General features: G+C 40.2%; 1 protein-coding gene across 2 annotated transcripts in view; it reads right to left on the bottom strand.

Annotated features, from left to right (window-relative positions):
- Positions 1 to 20,293, bottom strand: part of DPYS (dihydropyrimidinase) — an 82,982-nt gene that overhangs the window by 23,786 nt on the left and 38,903 nt on the right. For both annotated transcript variants that reach the window (XM_035276612.3, XM_035276611.3), the window contains exon 7: positions 17,609 to 17,751. In XM_035276612.3, coding sequence (XP_035132503.1) covers positions 17,609 to 17,751 — 143 coding nt within the window. The remainder of the gene's footprint in view (positions 1 to 17,608; positions 17,752 to 20,293) is intronic.

Genomic DNA, 20,293 nt, shown 5'->3' with positions numbered 1-20,293 from the left:
ACCAGATGCTCTGGGATCTGCTGTCTTGCTCAAACAAGTTCATGAGGTGCTTCAAGTTCTGGGCACTGTTGCAAAGAATTAACATATATCAACTCTTAGCCTTTGATGTGGATATTATAATCATTCCCCTTTGACAGACAAGGAAATTGAAGCAAACCAAGTTGAAGTAACTACCCCTGGGTTACTCTGTCAATAAGTGGAGGGACAGATTACAAACCCAGGCAGTCGGGCTCCAGAGGCCAAGTATGAACCCCTGTGCTGCAAGTGCTGCTTCCTTCCCTGCCCTTCTAAGAGGCTGTAAGCTCTGCAGTGGTTCAGAGTCTAGATAGATACTGCAGTCAACCAGGCCTGGTCTGAATCCCAGCCCTGTCCTTTCCAGATGTGTGAACTGGGGCAAATCGTCTAACCTCTCTGAACCTCTGTAGTTTTCTCCTTAAAATGGATACCTACATTGACAAAGGCATCTACACCTAGAGCTCTGGTGGAGGGTGGAAGTGACACAGCAGCTCATTTTGCACACATGATACCTGCTGACTCATCTCGTGATGTGAGAATGCAGTCTGGTCTGCAATGTTCCACCTTCCCCCTGGATCCTCCTTCATCTGCTCTCACTCCTGGGCCAGGTATGTGAGGGTGGCCCCATGACAAAAGGCAGCCACCCACACCACATACCAAGGGCTAAGGCAACAAGAATGGACTAGGGTCTCCATCGTTCCCTGTGGGGCTCCAGCTTGTGCTTGGGGCTCCACCTAGTCCTTGCTCTTCCCACTTCACCTCCTTCTTCCCTTCCTGACCACCTGCCCTCTGGCCTGCAGGCTCCAGCATCAGACACGAAGGTAGCAGACTTGCAGAGAGTCCAGGCCCTGTGACTGTGGAAGGTCAAGTCGTACATAAGCATGTGTATGTGTATATCTATGCATGTACATATGCACACATATGCATATGTATAAACACACACACCACCCCTCACACACGTGGATCCACGAACACTTCTGATTGAACCCTGACTAATATATCCTGGCTGGGTTACTTCTGGAATAGTTTCCTGATTGTTTGCTGTCCAAAAGCGTTCATCATTGACATTTTCACTTTCTTTTCTTAATAGCACTTCCGTGGTTGGAAGTCATGACCAAGGCCATCTATGATGAATACGATGCTAATAAGTAAAAATATTCTGTTGCAGCTTCCGTTTACTGCATGCTATTAAACCCTATGCGAGAAGTTTTTCATACATTATTTTATTCAATCCTCATTATTTGTTAACCCTATGGAAGTAGAGTCTTTTTTAAAACGTATAAATGAAGCAATAGAGGCTCAGAGAAGCCAAGTAACTCACCTCAGAGGATAATACGAGTGTATATGACTCAAATACGAAGTGCTTATCACGGTACACCATCTCTCACTATAAGTGATCCATCCAGAACACAAGTCTAGAGCTAAATGCACATTTATAGAAAACTTTAACCCTCTTCTTCCAGAAATATTAAAGCACTTTAAAAGGAAAATATAACAGGAGGTAGGATCATTAGGGATAAAAACAGAACAGGAAAACATTAGAAAAAATAGATGGTACCAGGTACCTGTGGGTCGTGTAATTTAGGTCTTCATAGGATATTATACTCAGTAGCCTACACTCCTATAAACAACCTTTCCCCAAAAATAGGCAACCAAAGAATGAATCCATTTAAGGCATGTTGTCATGTTTTCTTTTAGGCCATGGATACAATTTATTCTCATAGGTAACAGAAAAGGAATAAATGAGGTATGAGAAGAGAGTAAGGTTTGCCATATTTTAGGAATTGGAAACACTGCTATATTAGAAACAAAACTACAACTTGATCTTCTATCATTGCTGAAAATCATTCGTGGATCATTAAACTCTTCTTGTCTCTGGTTTCTCTCTTAAATGAGGGAGAATAGTATACTAATTAGGCTTAAAATGTTACCATAAAGAAAGGTAGGTTCCAAGAAAGGGGTTGCCTATGTCCAGGATCTTAAGACCACTATTTCATAACTCTAGCCCACAAACTATACACAACCCTATTCGTTTCTGGCTTGAGACAGAAACAAACGAACAAACAAGTCATCTTAATGGAAGAATGGAGAAAATCCCTACCATTCAACGGGTTTATCATACATTCATTTATTTAACATGGATTTATTGATCACCTACTCCATGCCAGGCATGGTTCTAGATACTGAGGATACAGCAGTGAACAAAGATAAAAATCTGTGCCACCACAGAGCTCACACCCTAGTCATGCGATTTCTGCATTTGGAAGAATCTCTTTGTCATAAATATAATTCTGACATACCTTAGTGAACAAAGTCAATGTTTCAATAATAGTAACATGCTTGTAGTACTTTACAGTTTATACAGAGCACTTTCATGTAACTATAGCGTTTATTTCTCAAAAGAACCTTAGGGAGTTTGCAAGAAATGTGACAGACCTTTTAAATAAAGACACAAATAATACTATGTTACCAAAAGAAACATGAACAAAGGGGCATGAATAGATATTTCTTCTTAAGAAAAAAAACCCAATGACTAATAAACATGAAAAAGTGTTCAATTTCCTTAGTGCTCAGATGTATGCAATTCACAGCTGAAAGGTGACAATTTTTACCTGCGAAAGTAGCAAAAATAAAAGGCAAAACAAGAGATTGTGCTGTGTAAAAAGACTGGACCCTTTGAAACAGTAATTTTCTCTCAGTAATCCATTCAATGGGAACAACCAGAAATTTGGTTTTAAGTTTTAAAATAGCAAAAAATTTTAAAACTCCAAGTTACCCATTACGATGAAACCTAAATTAAGGACCTAACATTAAAAAAATTATATAGAGACTCTCCTTGAGGCCACTAGTCCATGCTGTCAGACAGAGTGCCGTTAGAATCAAAGGATTCTAAAATGTATTTGGATCCTCCAAACATGTTTAACGGCCCTGTGCAATGAAATGTCTAAGGGGCATTCTACTAAAATTGTGCTTACCACTGTGCCTCACGAGCATGCCAGTTACAAACCAGATGTGCAGGGCCAGGCATGGTGGCTCATGCCTGTAATGGCAGCACTTTGGGAGGCCGAGGTGAGTGGATCCACTTGAGGCCAGGAGTTCAAGATCAGCCTGGCCAACATAGTGAAACCCCATCTCTACTAAAAGCACAAAAATTATCTGGGCGTGGTGGTGCACGCCTGTAATTCCGGCTACTCGGGAGGCTGAGGCAGGATAATTGCTTGAACTTGGGAGGCAGAGGCTGCAGTGAGCCAAGATTGCGCCACTGTACTCCAGCCTGGATGACAGATAAATAAATTAATTAATTAATTAAAAAATTAAAAATCTTTAAAAAATACAAGGTAAATGTGCAGGACAGGCAATGTATAAACAGGGATGAAACTGTAATTGACAACAAACTGAAATTTGGAATAATTGTTGAATTTTTCTAAGCTTTTTTCCTAGAATCCCCCATTATAAAAGTCATTTACTTTGGTGTCTCCCTACTACTTTATAACGCTCTAGTGCTTTATCGCTATATACATGATCATGACATTAATGTTTTTAAAGTCCTATTATATATCAGGCACCATATTAAAGGTATTAACTCTTCTCACCAAGCTCTGAAAGTTACTACAATTATTATCATATCTACATTTTACTGCGGAGGAAAGAGCCTTGAAGGGGGAGTAACTTGCCCAAGGTCAGGCAGCTGGTACTGGCATCATTGAGATTTAAATCCACTTCCCTAATTTGGCTCTAAATGCCATGGCCCTTAACCATTGGGCCTAAGTTTCTACCTTGTATTATAGTTATTTGAGTTATTTGGGGTGTTTCTTATCTGTCTAATTAGATCCTAAATTCCTTTAGCGTAAGAATTTTTTCATTCAACTTTGAGTACGCTGTATTGCATCCAGCTGGCACCAATAAATGCTTGGTTCCTACATGAGCAAAGCTGCAGTTGTTTTGAAGTCATTTCTGACTCCTCTCTTTTACTCCATTTCCAATCTTTCACCAGCCTAAATGAATTCCTTCTTTTTCCCATTTTCCAGGACTTCATTTTGTTTGCTCTACTCTTGCCTTATTCCCTTAGGCCAGACTCACAATAGCCTCCTGGCCCTTCTCCCTGTCTCCAATCCACCCTATACACTCATCACCCTAAAATACAATTTAGTCAGATTTCTCCAGCAGATGATCCTAGACACAAGACTAAAACCCTCAGCCCTAGAGTGATCAGGTATGGGTAGAGCTCCTAGACTATCACCTTTGACCAAAAGCAACCTCCTATAGTGACAGTCAGTGTAGGCTTAGACTGAGAGCGTTTCCAAGGACATGGGAGTTTCAGTGCTAAAACTGGCAAAGTCCCCAGCAAACCAGGCTGAGTTCGTTATGCTGCATCCTCCACCCTATCTCCAAAGCCCCTTCTCTTTACAGCCATGTACTCTACAAATAACACCATTTTCTACTGGTGCCAGGCAGATTGGGAAGCACAGATTGAGATAAACTTAAAGCCTCATTCAAAGACATTCAACAGCTCATGCTGCCTCACATAAAACCCGCCATACTTCACCTAACATTCAAAACCCTTGGCAGTCTGATCAGGACGAGTCTCGTCTTCAACTCCTTTCCATCCTGACCCCCCTGCTCATTCTCCAGTTTTTGTTACCTCGTGACGGTATCTTTCCCATTTTCCTCATTTGCCCCCAACTTCACCATCTGGATGGCTTTACTGTCCCCATCCACCTCTCCAGAGCCACCTTCAAGGATTGGTTAGTGCAAAGCCCCTTCCAAGCCTAAACCAGTCTTCTGTGAAGCCTTCGCAGATGACCTCAACTCAGGACAAGTCTTTGGACCACCCGTTTGTCAAGGAGACAAGCACATGAGGCCCCCTCCACCTCTCGTACTGATGCACTGAGCTGATATTTTTCTCTTCCAAAACTTAGTTATCCTTTCCTATGTTCATATCTTTGTCTCACCAAAATGCAACCTCTCTGATGACAGGTATTACCTCTTTTATTTATGTCTCCCACAGTGCTCAGTAACTTCTCCCAAATTTCTTACACACAATGAACATGCAATCAATATATGTTTTCAGATAACTGATTAATACTGTCTTCCTCCCCCTCACCGCAACGCTGTGAGGAATTCAGCAATCCTTCCACACAGATAAATGCTCCCTTTGTTTTTCTTGTGGGTAAATTGCCTTCTCGTTATTCTGCCTCCAGAAACTTAGCTCTCTTTAAATAAACGCCTGGTAGGAGGACAGAACTGAGAACAAAATACGAACACTTCCCTTCCCTGGTGAGAAGAAAAGGGCACAGTCGTAGCGCAGCATGATAGTGGGGGGCTCACGGGAAGAAAATATAACAAAAACGCAAGAAACCACCTTTAAGAACTTTTGGAGAAGGAAAGAGCATTGCAAATATAGAGAACAATAGAGACAAGGTAGGGAGAAAAGAACTTCACAGGAGAGGAAAAAAACAAAACAAAGCTATCTGTTAGAAGACAGCCAGAGAAACATGCTGAGAGCCCAGCATTCCCTGTGAGGAGCAGCCTGTGTGACCCCCCTCCAGGAGGCACCTCCTCCACACAGACAGCAGGCCTCAAGAACACACTTGGGGAGGCCCTTCCTTGCCCAGACAGCATGCGGCCCCAGTTAATAGACTGAAGGCAGGCAGGTGAACCAATGGAAAATTTCCTTCAGGCAACATAATCTCAGCATAAACAACAATATCGATCCATTTGCCTCCCAGCCGAAGAGAAATCAAGTTAGACAAAGGAAATCAGGCAATAAGTTTAATGTGACTCCAGTTGCAGCTGCAAAATAAACCTAATGTACTCTGACTCTCCTTCCCACGTGCTATCTGGTTTGCACAGGCCACTTCTTTGGGAGGATACCAAGGAAGTGTTCTTCAGGTACATGAAATCTTTTAAACTTAGAAGTCCACTGCCTGCTGGTGTTCAAAGAAGCCCCCCCGCCAGCAGGATATGCTCAGAACTGATGTCCAGGAGGGCTGGCAGATTTGCAGGGATGCAGGCCACGCGCCTGCCAGGTGCACACTTGTAACCAGTGACAGAATGCACAATCTGTTGCCCTGGTGCACACTAAGGAAGCACTGACCTCGGACTCTCAGGTTCTATGTGATGAGATCAGGAAATCAAAGGCAAATGCGAATGTTTGTGAAAACGTGTAGGTAAAAAGAGAGGTCCTGATGAATAGGAAACAGTTTTATGTCTATGTGCATGCGTCCCGGGTGGGTGCCAATATTATATATTTCAAGCACTGTGTGTGCAGTTAGAATGATGAAATAGGTGCAGACTCAAGTCACCAAATAGGTGAACGTTTGGCTGTGTCACCTCAGGGGACCAGAAGGGGTCCTGAGCCTGTGTTGTCTCCACTTCCTCCCCCACTCACATTCCAGCTCCAGGCCCACCCCTGCCAGGGTTGCAGGGCCAGCTTTGTTTCTGTGGCTCTGGTGTGGTGGATCTGGCCAGAGAATCTTCTGATTGGTGGGCTTACTCTGGCATTGAGAGCTAGTACCAGAACTATCAGAATCACAATTCAAAACACAACTGGGGCAAAAAGCAAAAGCCACTACCTCTCTGCTGGCGATGCCCTTACCACCCTGGTAAAGAATGGGATTGTGCCTAATCACTTTGTCGCCACCATCTACTGTGTCTCTGGCACACAGCAGGGCCCAAGGTATGGTTTCTAATGACTGAATAAATAAATGTGGAACAAGATAAAAGTGTAATAGAGACAAATGAAAATTTCTGCATTTAGTTGCAAAGATCCAAAATTTATATGTTTCTAGTGGAGAAAATGAGCCAGCATTTCATGGAAAACAAATCAGGGGCCAGATGAATGCCCCAGAGAAACTGTCACACATATGTACAAAGACATACAGTGTCTGAAATACTAAAAAATTACAAACCACCTAAAAGACCACCAGTAAAAGAATATATAATCAATTATAGTATATTCATAACGTGGAATACTCTAAAGCACTGAAAATGAATAAAACAAACTACACATTTCAACATAGATAAGTCTAACAATTATAATATTGAGAAAGTTGCACAATACACACAGTACAATTCATATAGAGCTAAAAATACACAAAAATTTTATATGTATTACATATCATATTATATATTATGTAATTATATATGCATGCCTTAGAAATGTATCTGTATATGTGAATAGGAAAAATGCATGGAAATGATAAACACCAAATTGGGTAGTTGTTGAGAGGAGGAAGGAGATACACAAGCTTTAGCTATAGTACTTTTGTTACCTTTTGTTTATATTAAATATTGTACTTTTTAAAAAATTACGGACATTGTAAATTACTATCTACTCAAGCAGACTTAAAAGTGTAACACAGGAAGCAACTATTTACTATAATCCTAGTCTTTTTAATGACTCTGATGTTTAATCAAAAAAGACCTAATATAAGTTTTTTAATTACTCACTGAATAAATGTGGTAAGATATTAAAACCTCATGCAATCGCTCACAATGACTGATTCTGACACACAAGGTGTATTCAAGGAAAATGTTATTTAAGAAATGCAAAGTTCTTCATTTACTTATAAAACTAATCAGCCTCAGATATTCCCGCTCTGATGGTTTTCCACGCAGGCACACGACTAATTCTGGGGCTCACATGTTTGCAGGACATGGACAAGCATGTGTCAAGAGAAGGGTGGGTACAGAAGTGGTCAGGTCATTGAGATTTTGCTACTCAGGGGCCTAAGGATCTGGTGAAGAACCTGGGAATGCTTATCTGGCATTGAGAAGGCTTACTTGGAGCCAATAACTTTCTCCAAACATTTGAATGAATAAGTGAAAGGACTATCATATGAGAGTGTAGATCTATTCTACATAATTCCAAAGGCTAAACATGTTAAGGGCTGGGAGGAGGTCATTATTAATGCAATAGAAAGAGAATGTCCTCACAATTACAGGCATCCCAGAAAGAAATGGACTGTTTGCTTAGGTAGTAAGTTCCCTGACTTAGCAATAATCAAGCAAAGGTATAGAGAACTCCATCTGGGGGTGCCGACTGAACTTTTTGAGTCCCAAAGTCTTATCTAATTCTATGACTCTAAACCAGTGTTTCTCAAACTTAGGTGTGTATCAGAAGCCCCTGGAGGGCTTGTGAAAGCCTAGATTGCTGGACCCAACTCCTAGAGTTTTTGAGGCAGCAGCTCTGAGAGTTGGCATTTCTAGCAAATTCCCAGGTGATGTTGATGTTGTCGGTCCAGAAACCATACTTTGAGACCTCTGCTCTTAAAGAAATTAAAAATGGTAAATCAGTAAATCTTAAATTTTTTTGGTGTTTTGGTAAGGCCATTAAAATGCAGGCTCTTCCCTGAATTACTTACTGCCTCCAAAAAGACTTCCACTGTAGTCTGCTAGAGAGAGGTGATCATTTTTATAGATGATTTCTTGAAAGGCCTTTCTTTGTAGGAAGCCAAGGCTCTTTGCTGTACGTCAAGAATATAAGGACCCTGGGATTCTTTTGAGATACTGACATTAAATTTCTTTTGAACCATTTTCACTCTGTCCTCTATTTTCTCCATAACCAGTGGCCATAATTGTAAAATAACTGGCCAGAATTAGAGATGAGTCTGGGTCCAAAAAACAGAGTTGTTTGACCCACAAGGATCTGACCTGGTGTAAACCACATTCACGGAAAGGTCTGGTGACGCCAACTAGCCACTGTGTCTGGAATGCATCTTTGTCAAGCACTGCTTTGGGGAAGAAGACGGAAGTGCTGAGAACTCTCTTCTTTTCAATTCAAAGGGGAAAAAAAAATGTAAAACGTGGATCTTGAACCAGTTCCATGGGCAGATAAAAAAAGTTTAGACAAAAACGTTAAATCACACATTTGTCCATTAGTATCTGCTTTCTTCACTCAACAAATGACTATTGAGCCTCTATATATACCTGGAGCTATGCTGAAACCTAGGCATACAGTTGTAAATGAGACAGGCAAATGCCAAAGATATAAAATCATATAATCTATGTCAGCTAGGAAGAAAAATACAGCAGGTGCTTAGTTAGGAAAGCCTATATCTTTCACACAACCTCGCTTGGTGCTTATTTTTTGCCCAATGCTAATGCTGAAAATAAACTGCTTACTCTGGCCAAGGCGAACGATCAATGATAGAATGGGTTACTGTGATTCACTTCTAAGCTGCTTTTCTTTTATAATTTGGGGGGGGTGCAGCTATTAGTAGTAAAGTCCCCACAAATCATTTCTAGTTCATTTGAAAGGTTCAGTTGCATAAGAACATGTTTAAATAAATAACTTAGAATACAGAGTGGTTAAAATTGTATGCATATGTAATCTGCAAAACTAGCTTTTTACATGCGTAGTCCAAACTTCTATTTTAAAGTAATGTCTTCTGAAGGCCACAAAATGAATCTTAGGAGGTTCATTTGAACAGTTTCACTGCTAATAATTTTTAAAAGGTGTCAGTTCCGGAGGCTTAGGCTATCTTAGCCGAAATAATCCATCTAAGCTTCCCAATTTTAGTCATTCTAAAATTTGGTGATGAAAATTAAAGGTGTGCAAGAAATCTGGGAGATGGAGTTTTTGTATGAAATATAATTCTAGTATCTTTTGGTGCTGTCTGAATTAAGTCGTTATACAAAGATTTCTGACTCACAACTATAGCTAATAACATCTCCCACTCATTCCACAAACTGACGACCTACTACACGTCAAGTGCTATTGAACACTACGTACCAAGCACCTTGTGAGATCGCCTTAAAACTCACAACAAAGCTAGGAAATAAATAGCATCATCATGCCCATTTTACAAATAAAAATAATTGAAATTCAGAAAAATTAAGTAACATACCCAAGGTTATATTCAACTTGTAAGTGGCAGACTAGGAACTTAACACCAAAGCCTTTCTCTTTACTCTGTGGTACTGCTCTCCCAATAGCCCAGATGGCAGGTTTGATTTTGTGTGGATTAGCAAAATATATTTGTTCCTCAAGGTGCTTTGTTATCATATGCTAGAAAACTGGCATAGTTGCTACCTGCATCTGTATCTATGTCTAGCTATCTAGCTATCCACATATATGTGGTAACTATGATGTGACGAGTGCCCCTGTAACTATGCAAAGGCACAACTTGAACCACCTTAGGCAGCAGCCCTGATACCATGTTGCAAGACATCAAAGTGGCAAATCATAATCATTTCCGCTCATGCACCCAGGACAAGACCCACACAATGCACTCTGGGATGCTTGGGGGTGTGGGGAATGGTGGGGGCGTTAGTGACAGACACTCTTAGAAACAGGCATGAAAAGCAGCGTCTTCAGGCCAATCAACTGTTATGAGCAGGATCACAGGCTGCTGTGCTGGTGTGTGTGTGTGCACGCACACACTTTCTTTGAGGAAGAGGAGGAGGATTCTAATACACAAATTAGTCAGAGGATACACAATGCGCAACTTCAAGGGAAAATGCCTCATAGGTTCTATGAAACAGTCACTAGTGATGTAGCTATCCTAATAAGCCATAACCACCACTCTTTGCCAAAGGGCACCTGACTCCTCCTTTCTTCTCCCTCCTACAGTCCCCACTACCCAAGGATGACAGTCATTCTTCCCCTGCTTTATACGGAGGCCCCCTGTAGAATCCAGAGAGACACATTCATAAGCTACAAGCCATTACTCTTCACTGAATACAAAGTTAAATTCATTTATCTCTGTGTTCAATGAGAAAGGAAAGGAAATTAAGCAGGAATGATGGCACAATGCCTTCAAGAAGGGTGTATTCAAGGTCAAAGCCTGCCATAATTGAGTTAAAAAATAATAAACGAAAATATGCCTGCTCTGCAGAATACGGTCCAGCTAGAAGTCTTCATTAAATGTTCCAGTGCACACAATGTGTTAGCTGTGTGTTTGTGTGCTTGAGATTCTGTGAGATATCCTGCAGCTCATAAATACTGAAAAGGGACAGTTACCATAGTAACTAAGTGCTATTTAATGAATACCAAAGAACTGAAGCTCTGAGGATGGTTTTAAATTACCAAAACATGAGTTACTGCTGCTGCTGTGGGCTTGCAAGTAACTGACATGTGACTCTCTCTAATAAGATTTTTAACAAGTTGGCCAATTTGGCTGATATCTGTCTTGACCACATGACACCACAAGATTCTGTCTTAACGCCACATGAAAAGCATGTTCCTGATTTCCTCCCCTGACTCTAAGTACCAAGACATTCTATAGAAATGGGTCGAACATTCAGATAGGAAAAACGTCCTTAAATTTGAAGCTTTGACCCAGTAGTGAAGCACTAGGACACACACCTCCGTCATAAGCAATAGACACTGGCTCAATGAGCCGTCAAGCTGAATACAGCAGGCTGTTTTATTCCCGAAAAAGGTGAATGCTCCCTTTACATTAAACGCAGTTTGTTCTTTTTTGTGCAATGGCACGGAAGAGCTATTGCAGTTGATTTTTGCAGGAACTTTTTACAGGCTAGTGACGTCTTAGGTAATCTTTCATCAGGATGTCCAAACCTTCCCTACTACGCCCACTCCCAATTCTCTGTCGCCATCCATCACCATATGTCAAATTCCTCACCTTGGAATCATCTGGCTTTTTACAGATTTAAAGGGAAAAAATAAGCATGGTTGCCCTGCTTTTCTTTCCACTGGTCTCCCCTGGTAACTTTAACATGGTCCCTTTTTAAGGCTACAGACTGTGTGGCAAGCATACTTACGTCTACATGCCATTAATAAGGAACAGGAATTTTAAAAATGAAAACATCTATGTACCACGAAGCCAAAAACCATTAGCAAATGCATCCGTTCGCTGGCTTATTCGTGCATAACCAGCAGCCTCAATGGCCCGGTTGGAGCCAACCGAGCTCAGTGTGGGCTGTGGGCGCCCCCTTCAGTATATAGGGAGCAATGCATGTTGCTTTCCTTTTAGATACTAACGAGTCAGCTGGTCAATTTTTGCTAAAACAGTTTAAGGAGATTTTGTAGGAAAATTTTGGCCAACAGCTAATGGTGTGGTGAGACGAAAACCCTGCACATTGCCAGCCAACATTTAATGTTAAAATCAGGCAGGTAAAACTTAAAAGGGAAAGCTTTCTTGCAAGAAAAAAACCCTATAGATACATTCATTTATTCATTTGATTAAATGACACTTCTGTACCAGGTGAACTCTATTTAAAATTGCCTCTGTCTGTGATAAACACAATTAAAAGTGGAGACAGCCCACAACCTCTTCACCTTCTCGTTTCCTTCTACAGCCTGAACCTGTTCTCTCTGTCGTGCAATGCCCAGACTTAACTGCTTCTTCCCAGAACCCCCAATCAATGCCTTGGTTTATCTCACCTCCGTGTTTAGTCCTGACTCACAGAGCCAAAGACTTTATTTACTCGCCTCTCTTGTCCAATTTCATGTCGATGAACCTCTCTAACTCCACAATGATCTTTCTTCTTTTAACTTCTGTGGCATCTTGTTTCTGCCTCTCGTGTGATATTCTTAACCTAGCCCTTCTGAGGCTGAGAATATTTGATTTTACATCTCCTCTCCTAGACAGCTTCTTAAAGGCAGGGCGTGGCTGTTGTATAAGCTTGACCCTCAGCGTGCGGCTTGCCGAGGTGCTCCCGTGCAGAGTGAATTTGTGAATGAAGGAGCACACAAAGGCAACTCCTTTGGCTTCATTTCTTCTCTCTAAGAGCTCTGCTAACAAACTCATTGCTCCCAACCTCAAAAATGAAGAGGGGCACCTAAAGAAAATAAGACCAGTGAGATAGTTCTTCCTCGTCTCCTTGGAAAATCCTTTCTACTTAAATTCATCTTTATCCATTCATTCTTCCAACACAGTCATTTACTGATCACATGCAGTAAGTAAAAGGCATGAAATGGGAAGATGCTATTCTTACTTTTCCTCTCACCATAGCTGGTGCTGAATAAAGTCTTTCTAATTTCCCTTTATGCCATTTCTTAGTCTCACCGACCTTCCACGCTGTGTGGAAGGCTGCATCCTTCTCATTCACCTGTTCAACCACATTTACTGTGCTTCTTCTCTATGCTGAACTGAGCTGGGACTAAGTCATATAGGATCAACTAAAACAAAACTCGAGAGCATAACTCCTCACTCCTTGAGTAAGGGCTGCACATAGTGACTTCCTTCCAAAAACTACAACATGGAAAGGGGTGGGGAAAATAGATGTATGGTGGAGAAACCTGACAAATACTACCTTAGCCAATTCCTCCAGGTCAACACCAGTAGTGGTAAGTCATGCTCACAGTATGTCCCTTGATGCGATGTGATGAAAATGATTCTTTACTTCTGTGGTTTTCCTCCCCCAAACCCACAATCCGAAGCTTATAATGAGAAAAACATCAGAAAAATTACAACAGAGGGCCACTCTACAAAATATCTGACCGATAGTCCTCAAAACTGTCAAGGTCATCAAAAACAAAGTCAGAGAAATTGTCACAAGTCAGAGAAGCCTAAGGACACATGACCATTAAACGTAATGTGGGATCCTGGAACGGAAATACGATAAAGTATGGATTCTAGTTAATAATAATGTATCAGTATTGGTTCATTAATTGTGACAATGTACCATACTAATGTCAGATAATAATAGTGGCAACCAGCTGTGGGGTACATGAGAACTGTCTTGTACTATCTTGGCAACTTTTCCATAAATCTAAAATATTCTACAATGAAACATTTATTTAAAAAATGGAACTAGACCTCAAGAATATTAATGAGGAACAAAAGGAAGGCAGATTGTGGTACAGGATTGTAAGAGGGTTTGTGGGATTCAGCAGAGCTCAGGCCGCCAGGTGAGAAGAGGCAGACGGTGGCAATGGTAGGGCAGTGTCTGAGGACAGTGGAAAGCTATGGAGGATTCATGGACAGTTAGAAAAGTCTAAAAATATTATTGCACTTCAGAAAGGTCCTAGTTGAGGTCATCAGCGTAAATGATGGTTGGGAACAGCCAGCCCAGATGAGCAAGTTTCTCGTAACAACCAGGCCAAGAACAGAGAAAGCTGGTACTGCGATCGACCCAGATAAGGGTTCAGCATACAGTTTCTGCAACAATCGCTCTCTCTTTTAACGTAAACCACAATAAACATTCTTTCTCCTTGAATTCTTACGGAGTCATTATTCTATGAAGCCTGCTCTTCCACAGCCTCCTTCTCTCCTTTTTCCCACATTCTGCAGTTGAAAAAGATGAATAATGATAGTGCAAAAACATTCTGATGATGGCTTAGAGGAAAACGTTAAATTAAAGGATTAAAGAAGCAAGATCTAGAATAAGTCAAAGGAATCCAAAGGAGGCGCAATCAATTCAATATATTCTGAGAATTTTTCCACTTCTCAAAAATATAAAATAAAACAAAACAAGAAAAGAACAACAAAAAGGTCACCAGCTTTTTAAAAGAACTAGAGTCAGAGAAGTAGAACCCCGTGGTTTGTCTGCCTTCTGGTCACCATAGGCAAAATGGCTCATATCACCTAAAAATGAAAATGTCCCGCAAAGGATGAAACCGGTCAAACTAGAGAAATAGAAAATAACCATAATAATACATATCTTCTCTTTGTGTAAAGCATTCTTAGCTGACAAAGCATTTTCACATGTATCTCATGTGATTCTAACCAAAACTTTGTGAGGTAGGCATGACAATTGTTAGTGATCTCATTTTACATGTGAGAGGGTGGATTTTCAGAGACTTTAACTGGCCTTTGGTGGATCTGGGACCAGAACCTACACATCAGGCTCGGGGGCCTATGCCGATTTTCCTTATGTCTGGCACGGAGGTGTACACAATCAGCAGACATAGATAAAGAAGAGCTCATACTAGTAAGATAATGCAGAATATGTGTCTTTCCCCCAAAAGACCCAGATACAAAATATAAGTATTTAATTTTCTGTTATTAATATTGTGATAAATATATTTGATCATTAATTTGATAAGTAATGTCCTTCATAAAGTGAAGGATGGAAATCATACAAGAAATGCGAAAGAACTTATGAGAGAATGCCATAGAAAGAAATGTAAAAACATAGAAGCTTTAAAGATTGACCTTAAGTTAGTTATTCTTAGACTAGAAATGAGGAAAATTAAGCAGGTAATATATATAGATCCTTAGAAAAAAAATACACATCTGGATCATTATGTGCTATTCTGGAACAACTGAATAGGAAAGGAAGGAAGGACAAGACAATGTTATAGAAATCAGTAGCAAAACTTGTGAGAAAGTGGGCTAAATTTATATAGTCTAAAAACATGACTCAAAGAGACATAATCACAGCCTATAAATATCCTCCAAGCAGCAATATGTGATAAATAAAGTAAGTGAATTATTCACAACCTTAGGTTCAGGTCATCTGTCTTTGTCCAGTTGTCTAGGGAAGACAGTGCTCTACCCCGAGCTGGTGTCATCCTTAGAAATTAAAACAACAGACAAGGGCTCACAAGGCTGGGCCCTGCTGGAGATACTCAAGGGTAGGATTCAAAAGAAGCAGCACATTGAATGGCCTCCTAAGACTCTCCGTATCATTAGGAATTAGACTGGAGAGTCTCACGACACAATAAAGTATTTTCATTTTTTCCCTCACCTTTGATAAAGAATGACAGAATCAAGTCAAATCCAAAAATGCTTTTAGTTAGTGGCACACCTGATTGGAAGACAAAAAGGAATATGAAAAATCAAGAATATTATAAAGTGCTTTGCTTTGCTGTCAGCAGATAACATACTACTGAGTCTCATGAAAACACAGCCAAGTTTATGAAGTTAAAGTCACTAGGTCAGGGTTCTCATAGCAAACCTGTCACTTACACTGTTGTACAGCCACAGTTTTCTCATTGTCATAGGTAATCAATATTTGTCTCTCCTGGTAAAATCACATTTAAGACACCAAACATTTAAAAAACCCACTGAGAGCTGTGACATACAAATTATTATTGATGATTAACATTAGTATGAGGATCCCTGATGTTATGCTTTAAAAACATCACTTTTCACAAATATTTCTTTCACCGAATTCTTTTATCCCTTTTCTAAGTTTTTGGATAAAAGCTCATGATCTCCTTCAGCCACAAGTTATTTCAAAAGGTCTGCATGGTCCCAGCCGTTGAAGTAGCCTAAATTGTTTGAATTACAGCCAGGATGGCCCTGGGCAGGCCCCTGCTGGGTGTATAACAGTCCTCTGTAGAGTGATATTTTAAGTATCAGGAGTTCTCTAAACACAGCATGCTCAATTCAGCCACAGAGCAATCCAAATCCAAGCATTTTTTTCTCCTTTGCCTTTCCAAGCACAATTTTTCTACCCTTGTAGAGAAGCTGCCTACATTTGGTTTTATTTGCCTTCATTTTGTAGGCAGGGAGAGGGACCTAAATCATTTGACAACCAGATATTTAGTCCTTAAATGGGCAATATGTCCTTATTAACATAAGAAAGATCTTGAGCCGTGTCTTGTTGTTATCTTAAGATATTTACAAAAATAAGATGTTTATAATACCCTTTATGGCATTGCATGGATTGTACCCAGCGATGAGGTGGTACGCTGACCTGTTTCACTGAAGGCTTCCTGCTTGCTGGGACTACAGCCTGCCAACCATGTGAACTGGTCCCTGGGTGGGAACAATGGGTACCCAGAGAATGTCAGGCAGAAAAAAAACAACTATTTTCTATGGGAATATCTGGGACTCGTTCTTAGGCTTACAGCAATGGTAGCTTAGTGCTTCAAATGGTCATCGTTTCCCCACGGGTAACTCACAAAAACTTCAATTGAAGCTGGGCCTTTGTGACAATATTAGCCCAAGAAACTGTAGACGTTTGCTTACAACCATAGAAACCCTAATAGACTTTGAATAAATGGCTGTACAAGGAGGCAGAAGTCCATGCAAGTAGACATACACACAGACTATTAAAGCATATAATGGGATTATCTCCACTATAACTGCAAAGTTGATGAAAAACACTATCAGGCTGCAGGTGCTGCCTGTGCTAGTGTCCTGTAAGGAGACAATAACAGAGCTCCAGCCTCTATTGACTGCTTTCCTGCGTTGGTGGAATTTGCCATACCTACAATATTAACATAGGATTATGGAAATTGGAAACAAAAATGCTGGAGTCTACTAGGAATGATAGGCTGAAGATGAACCCAACTGGAAAATTTGGCTAACTGAAAGTGACATCCTTTGTGCTGGAATTTTTCTATCTGAAAGCTTTAAAAAGGCTGTAATTATTTTGAGTTTTCAATTCAACCCTTTTCAAACTAAGCCTTTTATTTCCTTCGTTGCTCTGTACCTTTCTTCCATGTGAACTCGGGTGTTTGCCAGGCACTGAAGTGGTAAATTCATATTGGTTTTGTATACAGATCCATTGTCAGAGAATGCAACACAACTTCTGCATCCTCTATGCCAAGAAAAACAAAGGAATATTTGCACATCAAAACCTTTATCTTGTGTACAGGCTCAAAATACCTGAGCACAGCCAAATAAGTCATCTAAGGAGAAATGGCTGAATTATGTCAAAGCATTATTTCTTTGCAAGTTAGTACATTTTCTCCACGATGAAGCCAGGGAATACAAGAACTTAGACTTACCTTGTGGCTTTTGGGTCCCAAATCACAATGTCAGCATCTGATCCTACAGCTATTCTTCCTTTTCTTGGATAGAGATTAAAGATTTTGGCTGCATTTGTGCTTGTGACTGCCACGAATCTGTTTTCATCCATTTTACCACTATGCTGTAAAGCAATTCAAAGAATCATTCTAATTATCAAATATTAAAAAGTATCCTATCAATCAAATGACAAGACTTGCATCTCTTAAACAGAACTGCACCTGATTTCTTATATTGTGAAGCATCTGAGGATGCTGATAAATATTAAACAGCCAGAATGCTAATGATGGAGATGATGGGGTAACATATGGAAGCCTGAAGATGACTTTTCAAAAACCCCACCAATTAGCATCCCCACCAATTCTTCCCATTTATCCTAGAATCACACAAATTGTTCTAGGTGACAGCTAAATTTTGGTAATAGTATTTTCGATTCTCATTTAAAGTTTGACACTACCACATTTATGATCTGGCTTATTTACTACAGATCTAAGATTTATGAGATAATCATGTAGGCATTAAATAGAATATTATGGAGTGAGGATAGGTGACAACACTTTTTTTTTTTAGATGGAGTTCTGCTCTTGTTGCCCAGGCTGGAATGCAATAATGCAATCTCAGCTCACTGCAACCTCTGCTGCCCAGATTCAAGTGATTCTCCTACCTCAGCCTCCCAAGTAGCTGGGATTACAGGCATGCACCACCATGCCTGGCTAATTTTTTGTATTCAGTAGAGATGGGGTTTCACCATGTTCCTCAGTCTTGTCTCAAACTCATGACCTCAGGTGAACCATCCACCTCAGCCTCCCAAAGTGCTGGGATTACAGGCATGAGCCACCATACCCAGCTGACAACACTTTTAAATCAGCTAACAATGCTTTTATTGTTTTGTTTTGTTTTTAAAGAATATTATAGAGTGAAGACAGGTGACCACACTTTTAAATCAAGTGACAACACTTTTATTTTTTATTTGGAGACAGGGTCTTACTCTGTTGCCCAGGCTGGAGCACAGTGATGTGGTCATGGCCCACTGCAGCTTTGACCTCCCTTGGCTCAGGTGATCCTCCCACCTCAGCCTCCCAAGCTTTAGGTTGCAAAAGTAATGGCAGTTTTGCCATCACTTTTAATGGCAAAAACTGTGATTACTTTTGCACCAACCTAATAGCTGGGACTATAGATAGGCCCCACCATGCCTGGCTAATTTTTGGTAGAGATGGGGTTTCACCATGTTGCCCAAACAGGTCTGGAACTGTAATCCTAACAGTTTGGGAAGCCGAGGCAATCCACCTGCCTTAGCCTCCCCAAAGTGTTAGGATTACAGGCATAAGCCACCACACCCAGATTCAACCCTTTTGAAAAGACAAAATCAACTCAAGAGGTTCAATTTTATGTAATTGAAGTTTTACATGAACCAACAATTATGGATAGTTTATTGCAAGAGATTTTAATACAGACAGAAATCAGAGCTATGGGGCTCCTCTAAAATAAAATTTTTAAATGTTAGGGGCTTATCCCTATTTACATGGTAAGAGGATACTTAAGGCTTATTTAATAATCAAGGAGTCCTTGCTTTAAAAATGACTAAGAACCATGCCCTGAAAGTAATATTCTCATAAATAAGCCACATTAATGTTTCATAAAATAACATGGTTTTCTATATATTATTAAGAACTATTCAGTCACTATAAAGCCATTTATACACCTGGGCACTATATAGATTATGAAAATCTGCTATCATAAAGATATTCATTGTAATAACAAGTTCAAATGGAAGGTTCAACTGTTATCAAGAAAATCTAAGTGAAGAGAAGTCATCTGGGATAGATGGAGTTGGTGTGGAGGAAGAGGGGGTAAGGAAAATAGTCAGCAGAAGATGGGGCTATAGAGGTGTTTTGAAGATCTAGTTGTAAGCTAATGATTCAACTATCATCCAATAAGTAATGGAGACAAGTAAGGGGTTTTTGAGAGAACAACAGCACAAACAGAACTTTATTTTTGAATAGAACTCTCATGCAAAACCTATCCTCACTCTATAATATTCTAAATGAAACAATACAAAACAATAAAAGCATTGTCAGCTGTTCTCAGTACAGAACAAGAGTTCTTGTCCTGGAGTAGAGAAGATATTACAATATCAAGTGAGACCCTGGAGACAGGGACGAGCTGTGAGATTACTGCAAAGGTCCAAACAAAATATGAGCCTCCAAACAGAATAGTAGCAAAGAAGAAAGAAATAAGGAGGTGCTTTGGAAATAAGAATGACAAGACTTGGTGAATAATTCATTAGAGTTAGAAGTATGTGGCATGTGTAGGGTAAAAGTAATCAAAGAGGATTCTGAAGTGTGAGATACAATTAATGTATCATTTGAGGGAGGCATCCTAGGAGATGAGTGAGAAGGGAAGGACAATGGGGACCAGAAGTCTAACCAGGCAAGTCCCCTCTGCTGGTCTTCACAGCTCCACGTGTCAACTGGCTGGACAAGTTAACACACAGACATTTAGTCATATGATTCTTCTTTTAGTCATGCACATTTTAAAATTCTTTTTTCCCAGACTTTAAATTATTATTTTTGTGACTTCATATAGAAATTGTAAAAATATGATATCCATGGGTTCTTGAAGAAATGACATCAGGTCGGGCGCGGTGGTTTCTCAGCACTTTGGGA

Source organism: Callithrix jacchus, chromosome 16 (genome assembly GCF_049354715.1).
Source record: "Callithrix jacchus isolate 240 chromosome 16, calJac240_pri, whole genome shotgun sequence".
NCBI classification, from domain to species: domain Eukaryota; kingdom Metazoa; phylum Chordata; class Mammalia; order Primates; family Cebidae; genus Callithrix; species Callithrix jacchus.
Note: the sequence above shows the minus strand (reverse complement) of the source record. Positions and strands in the feature narration are given on the sequence as shown.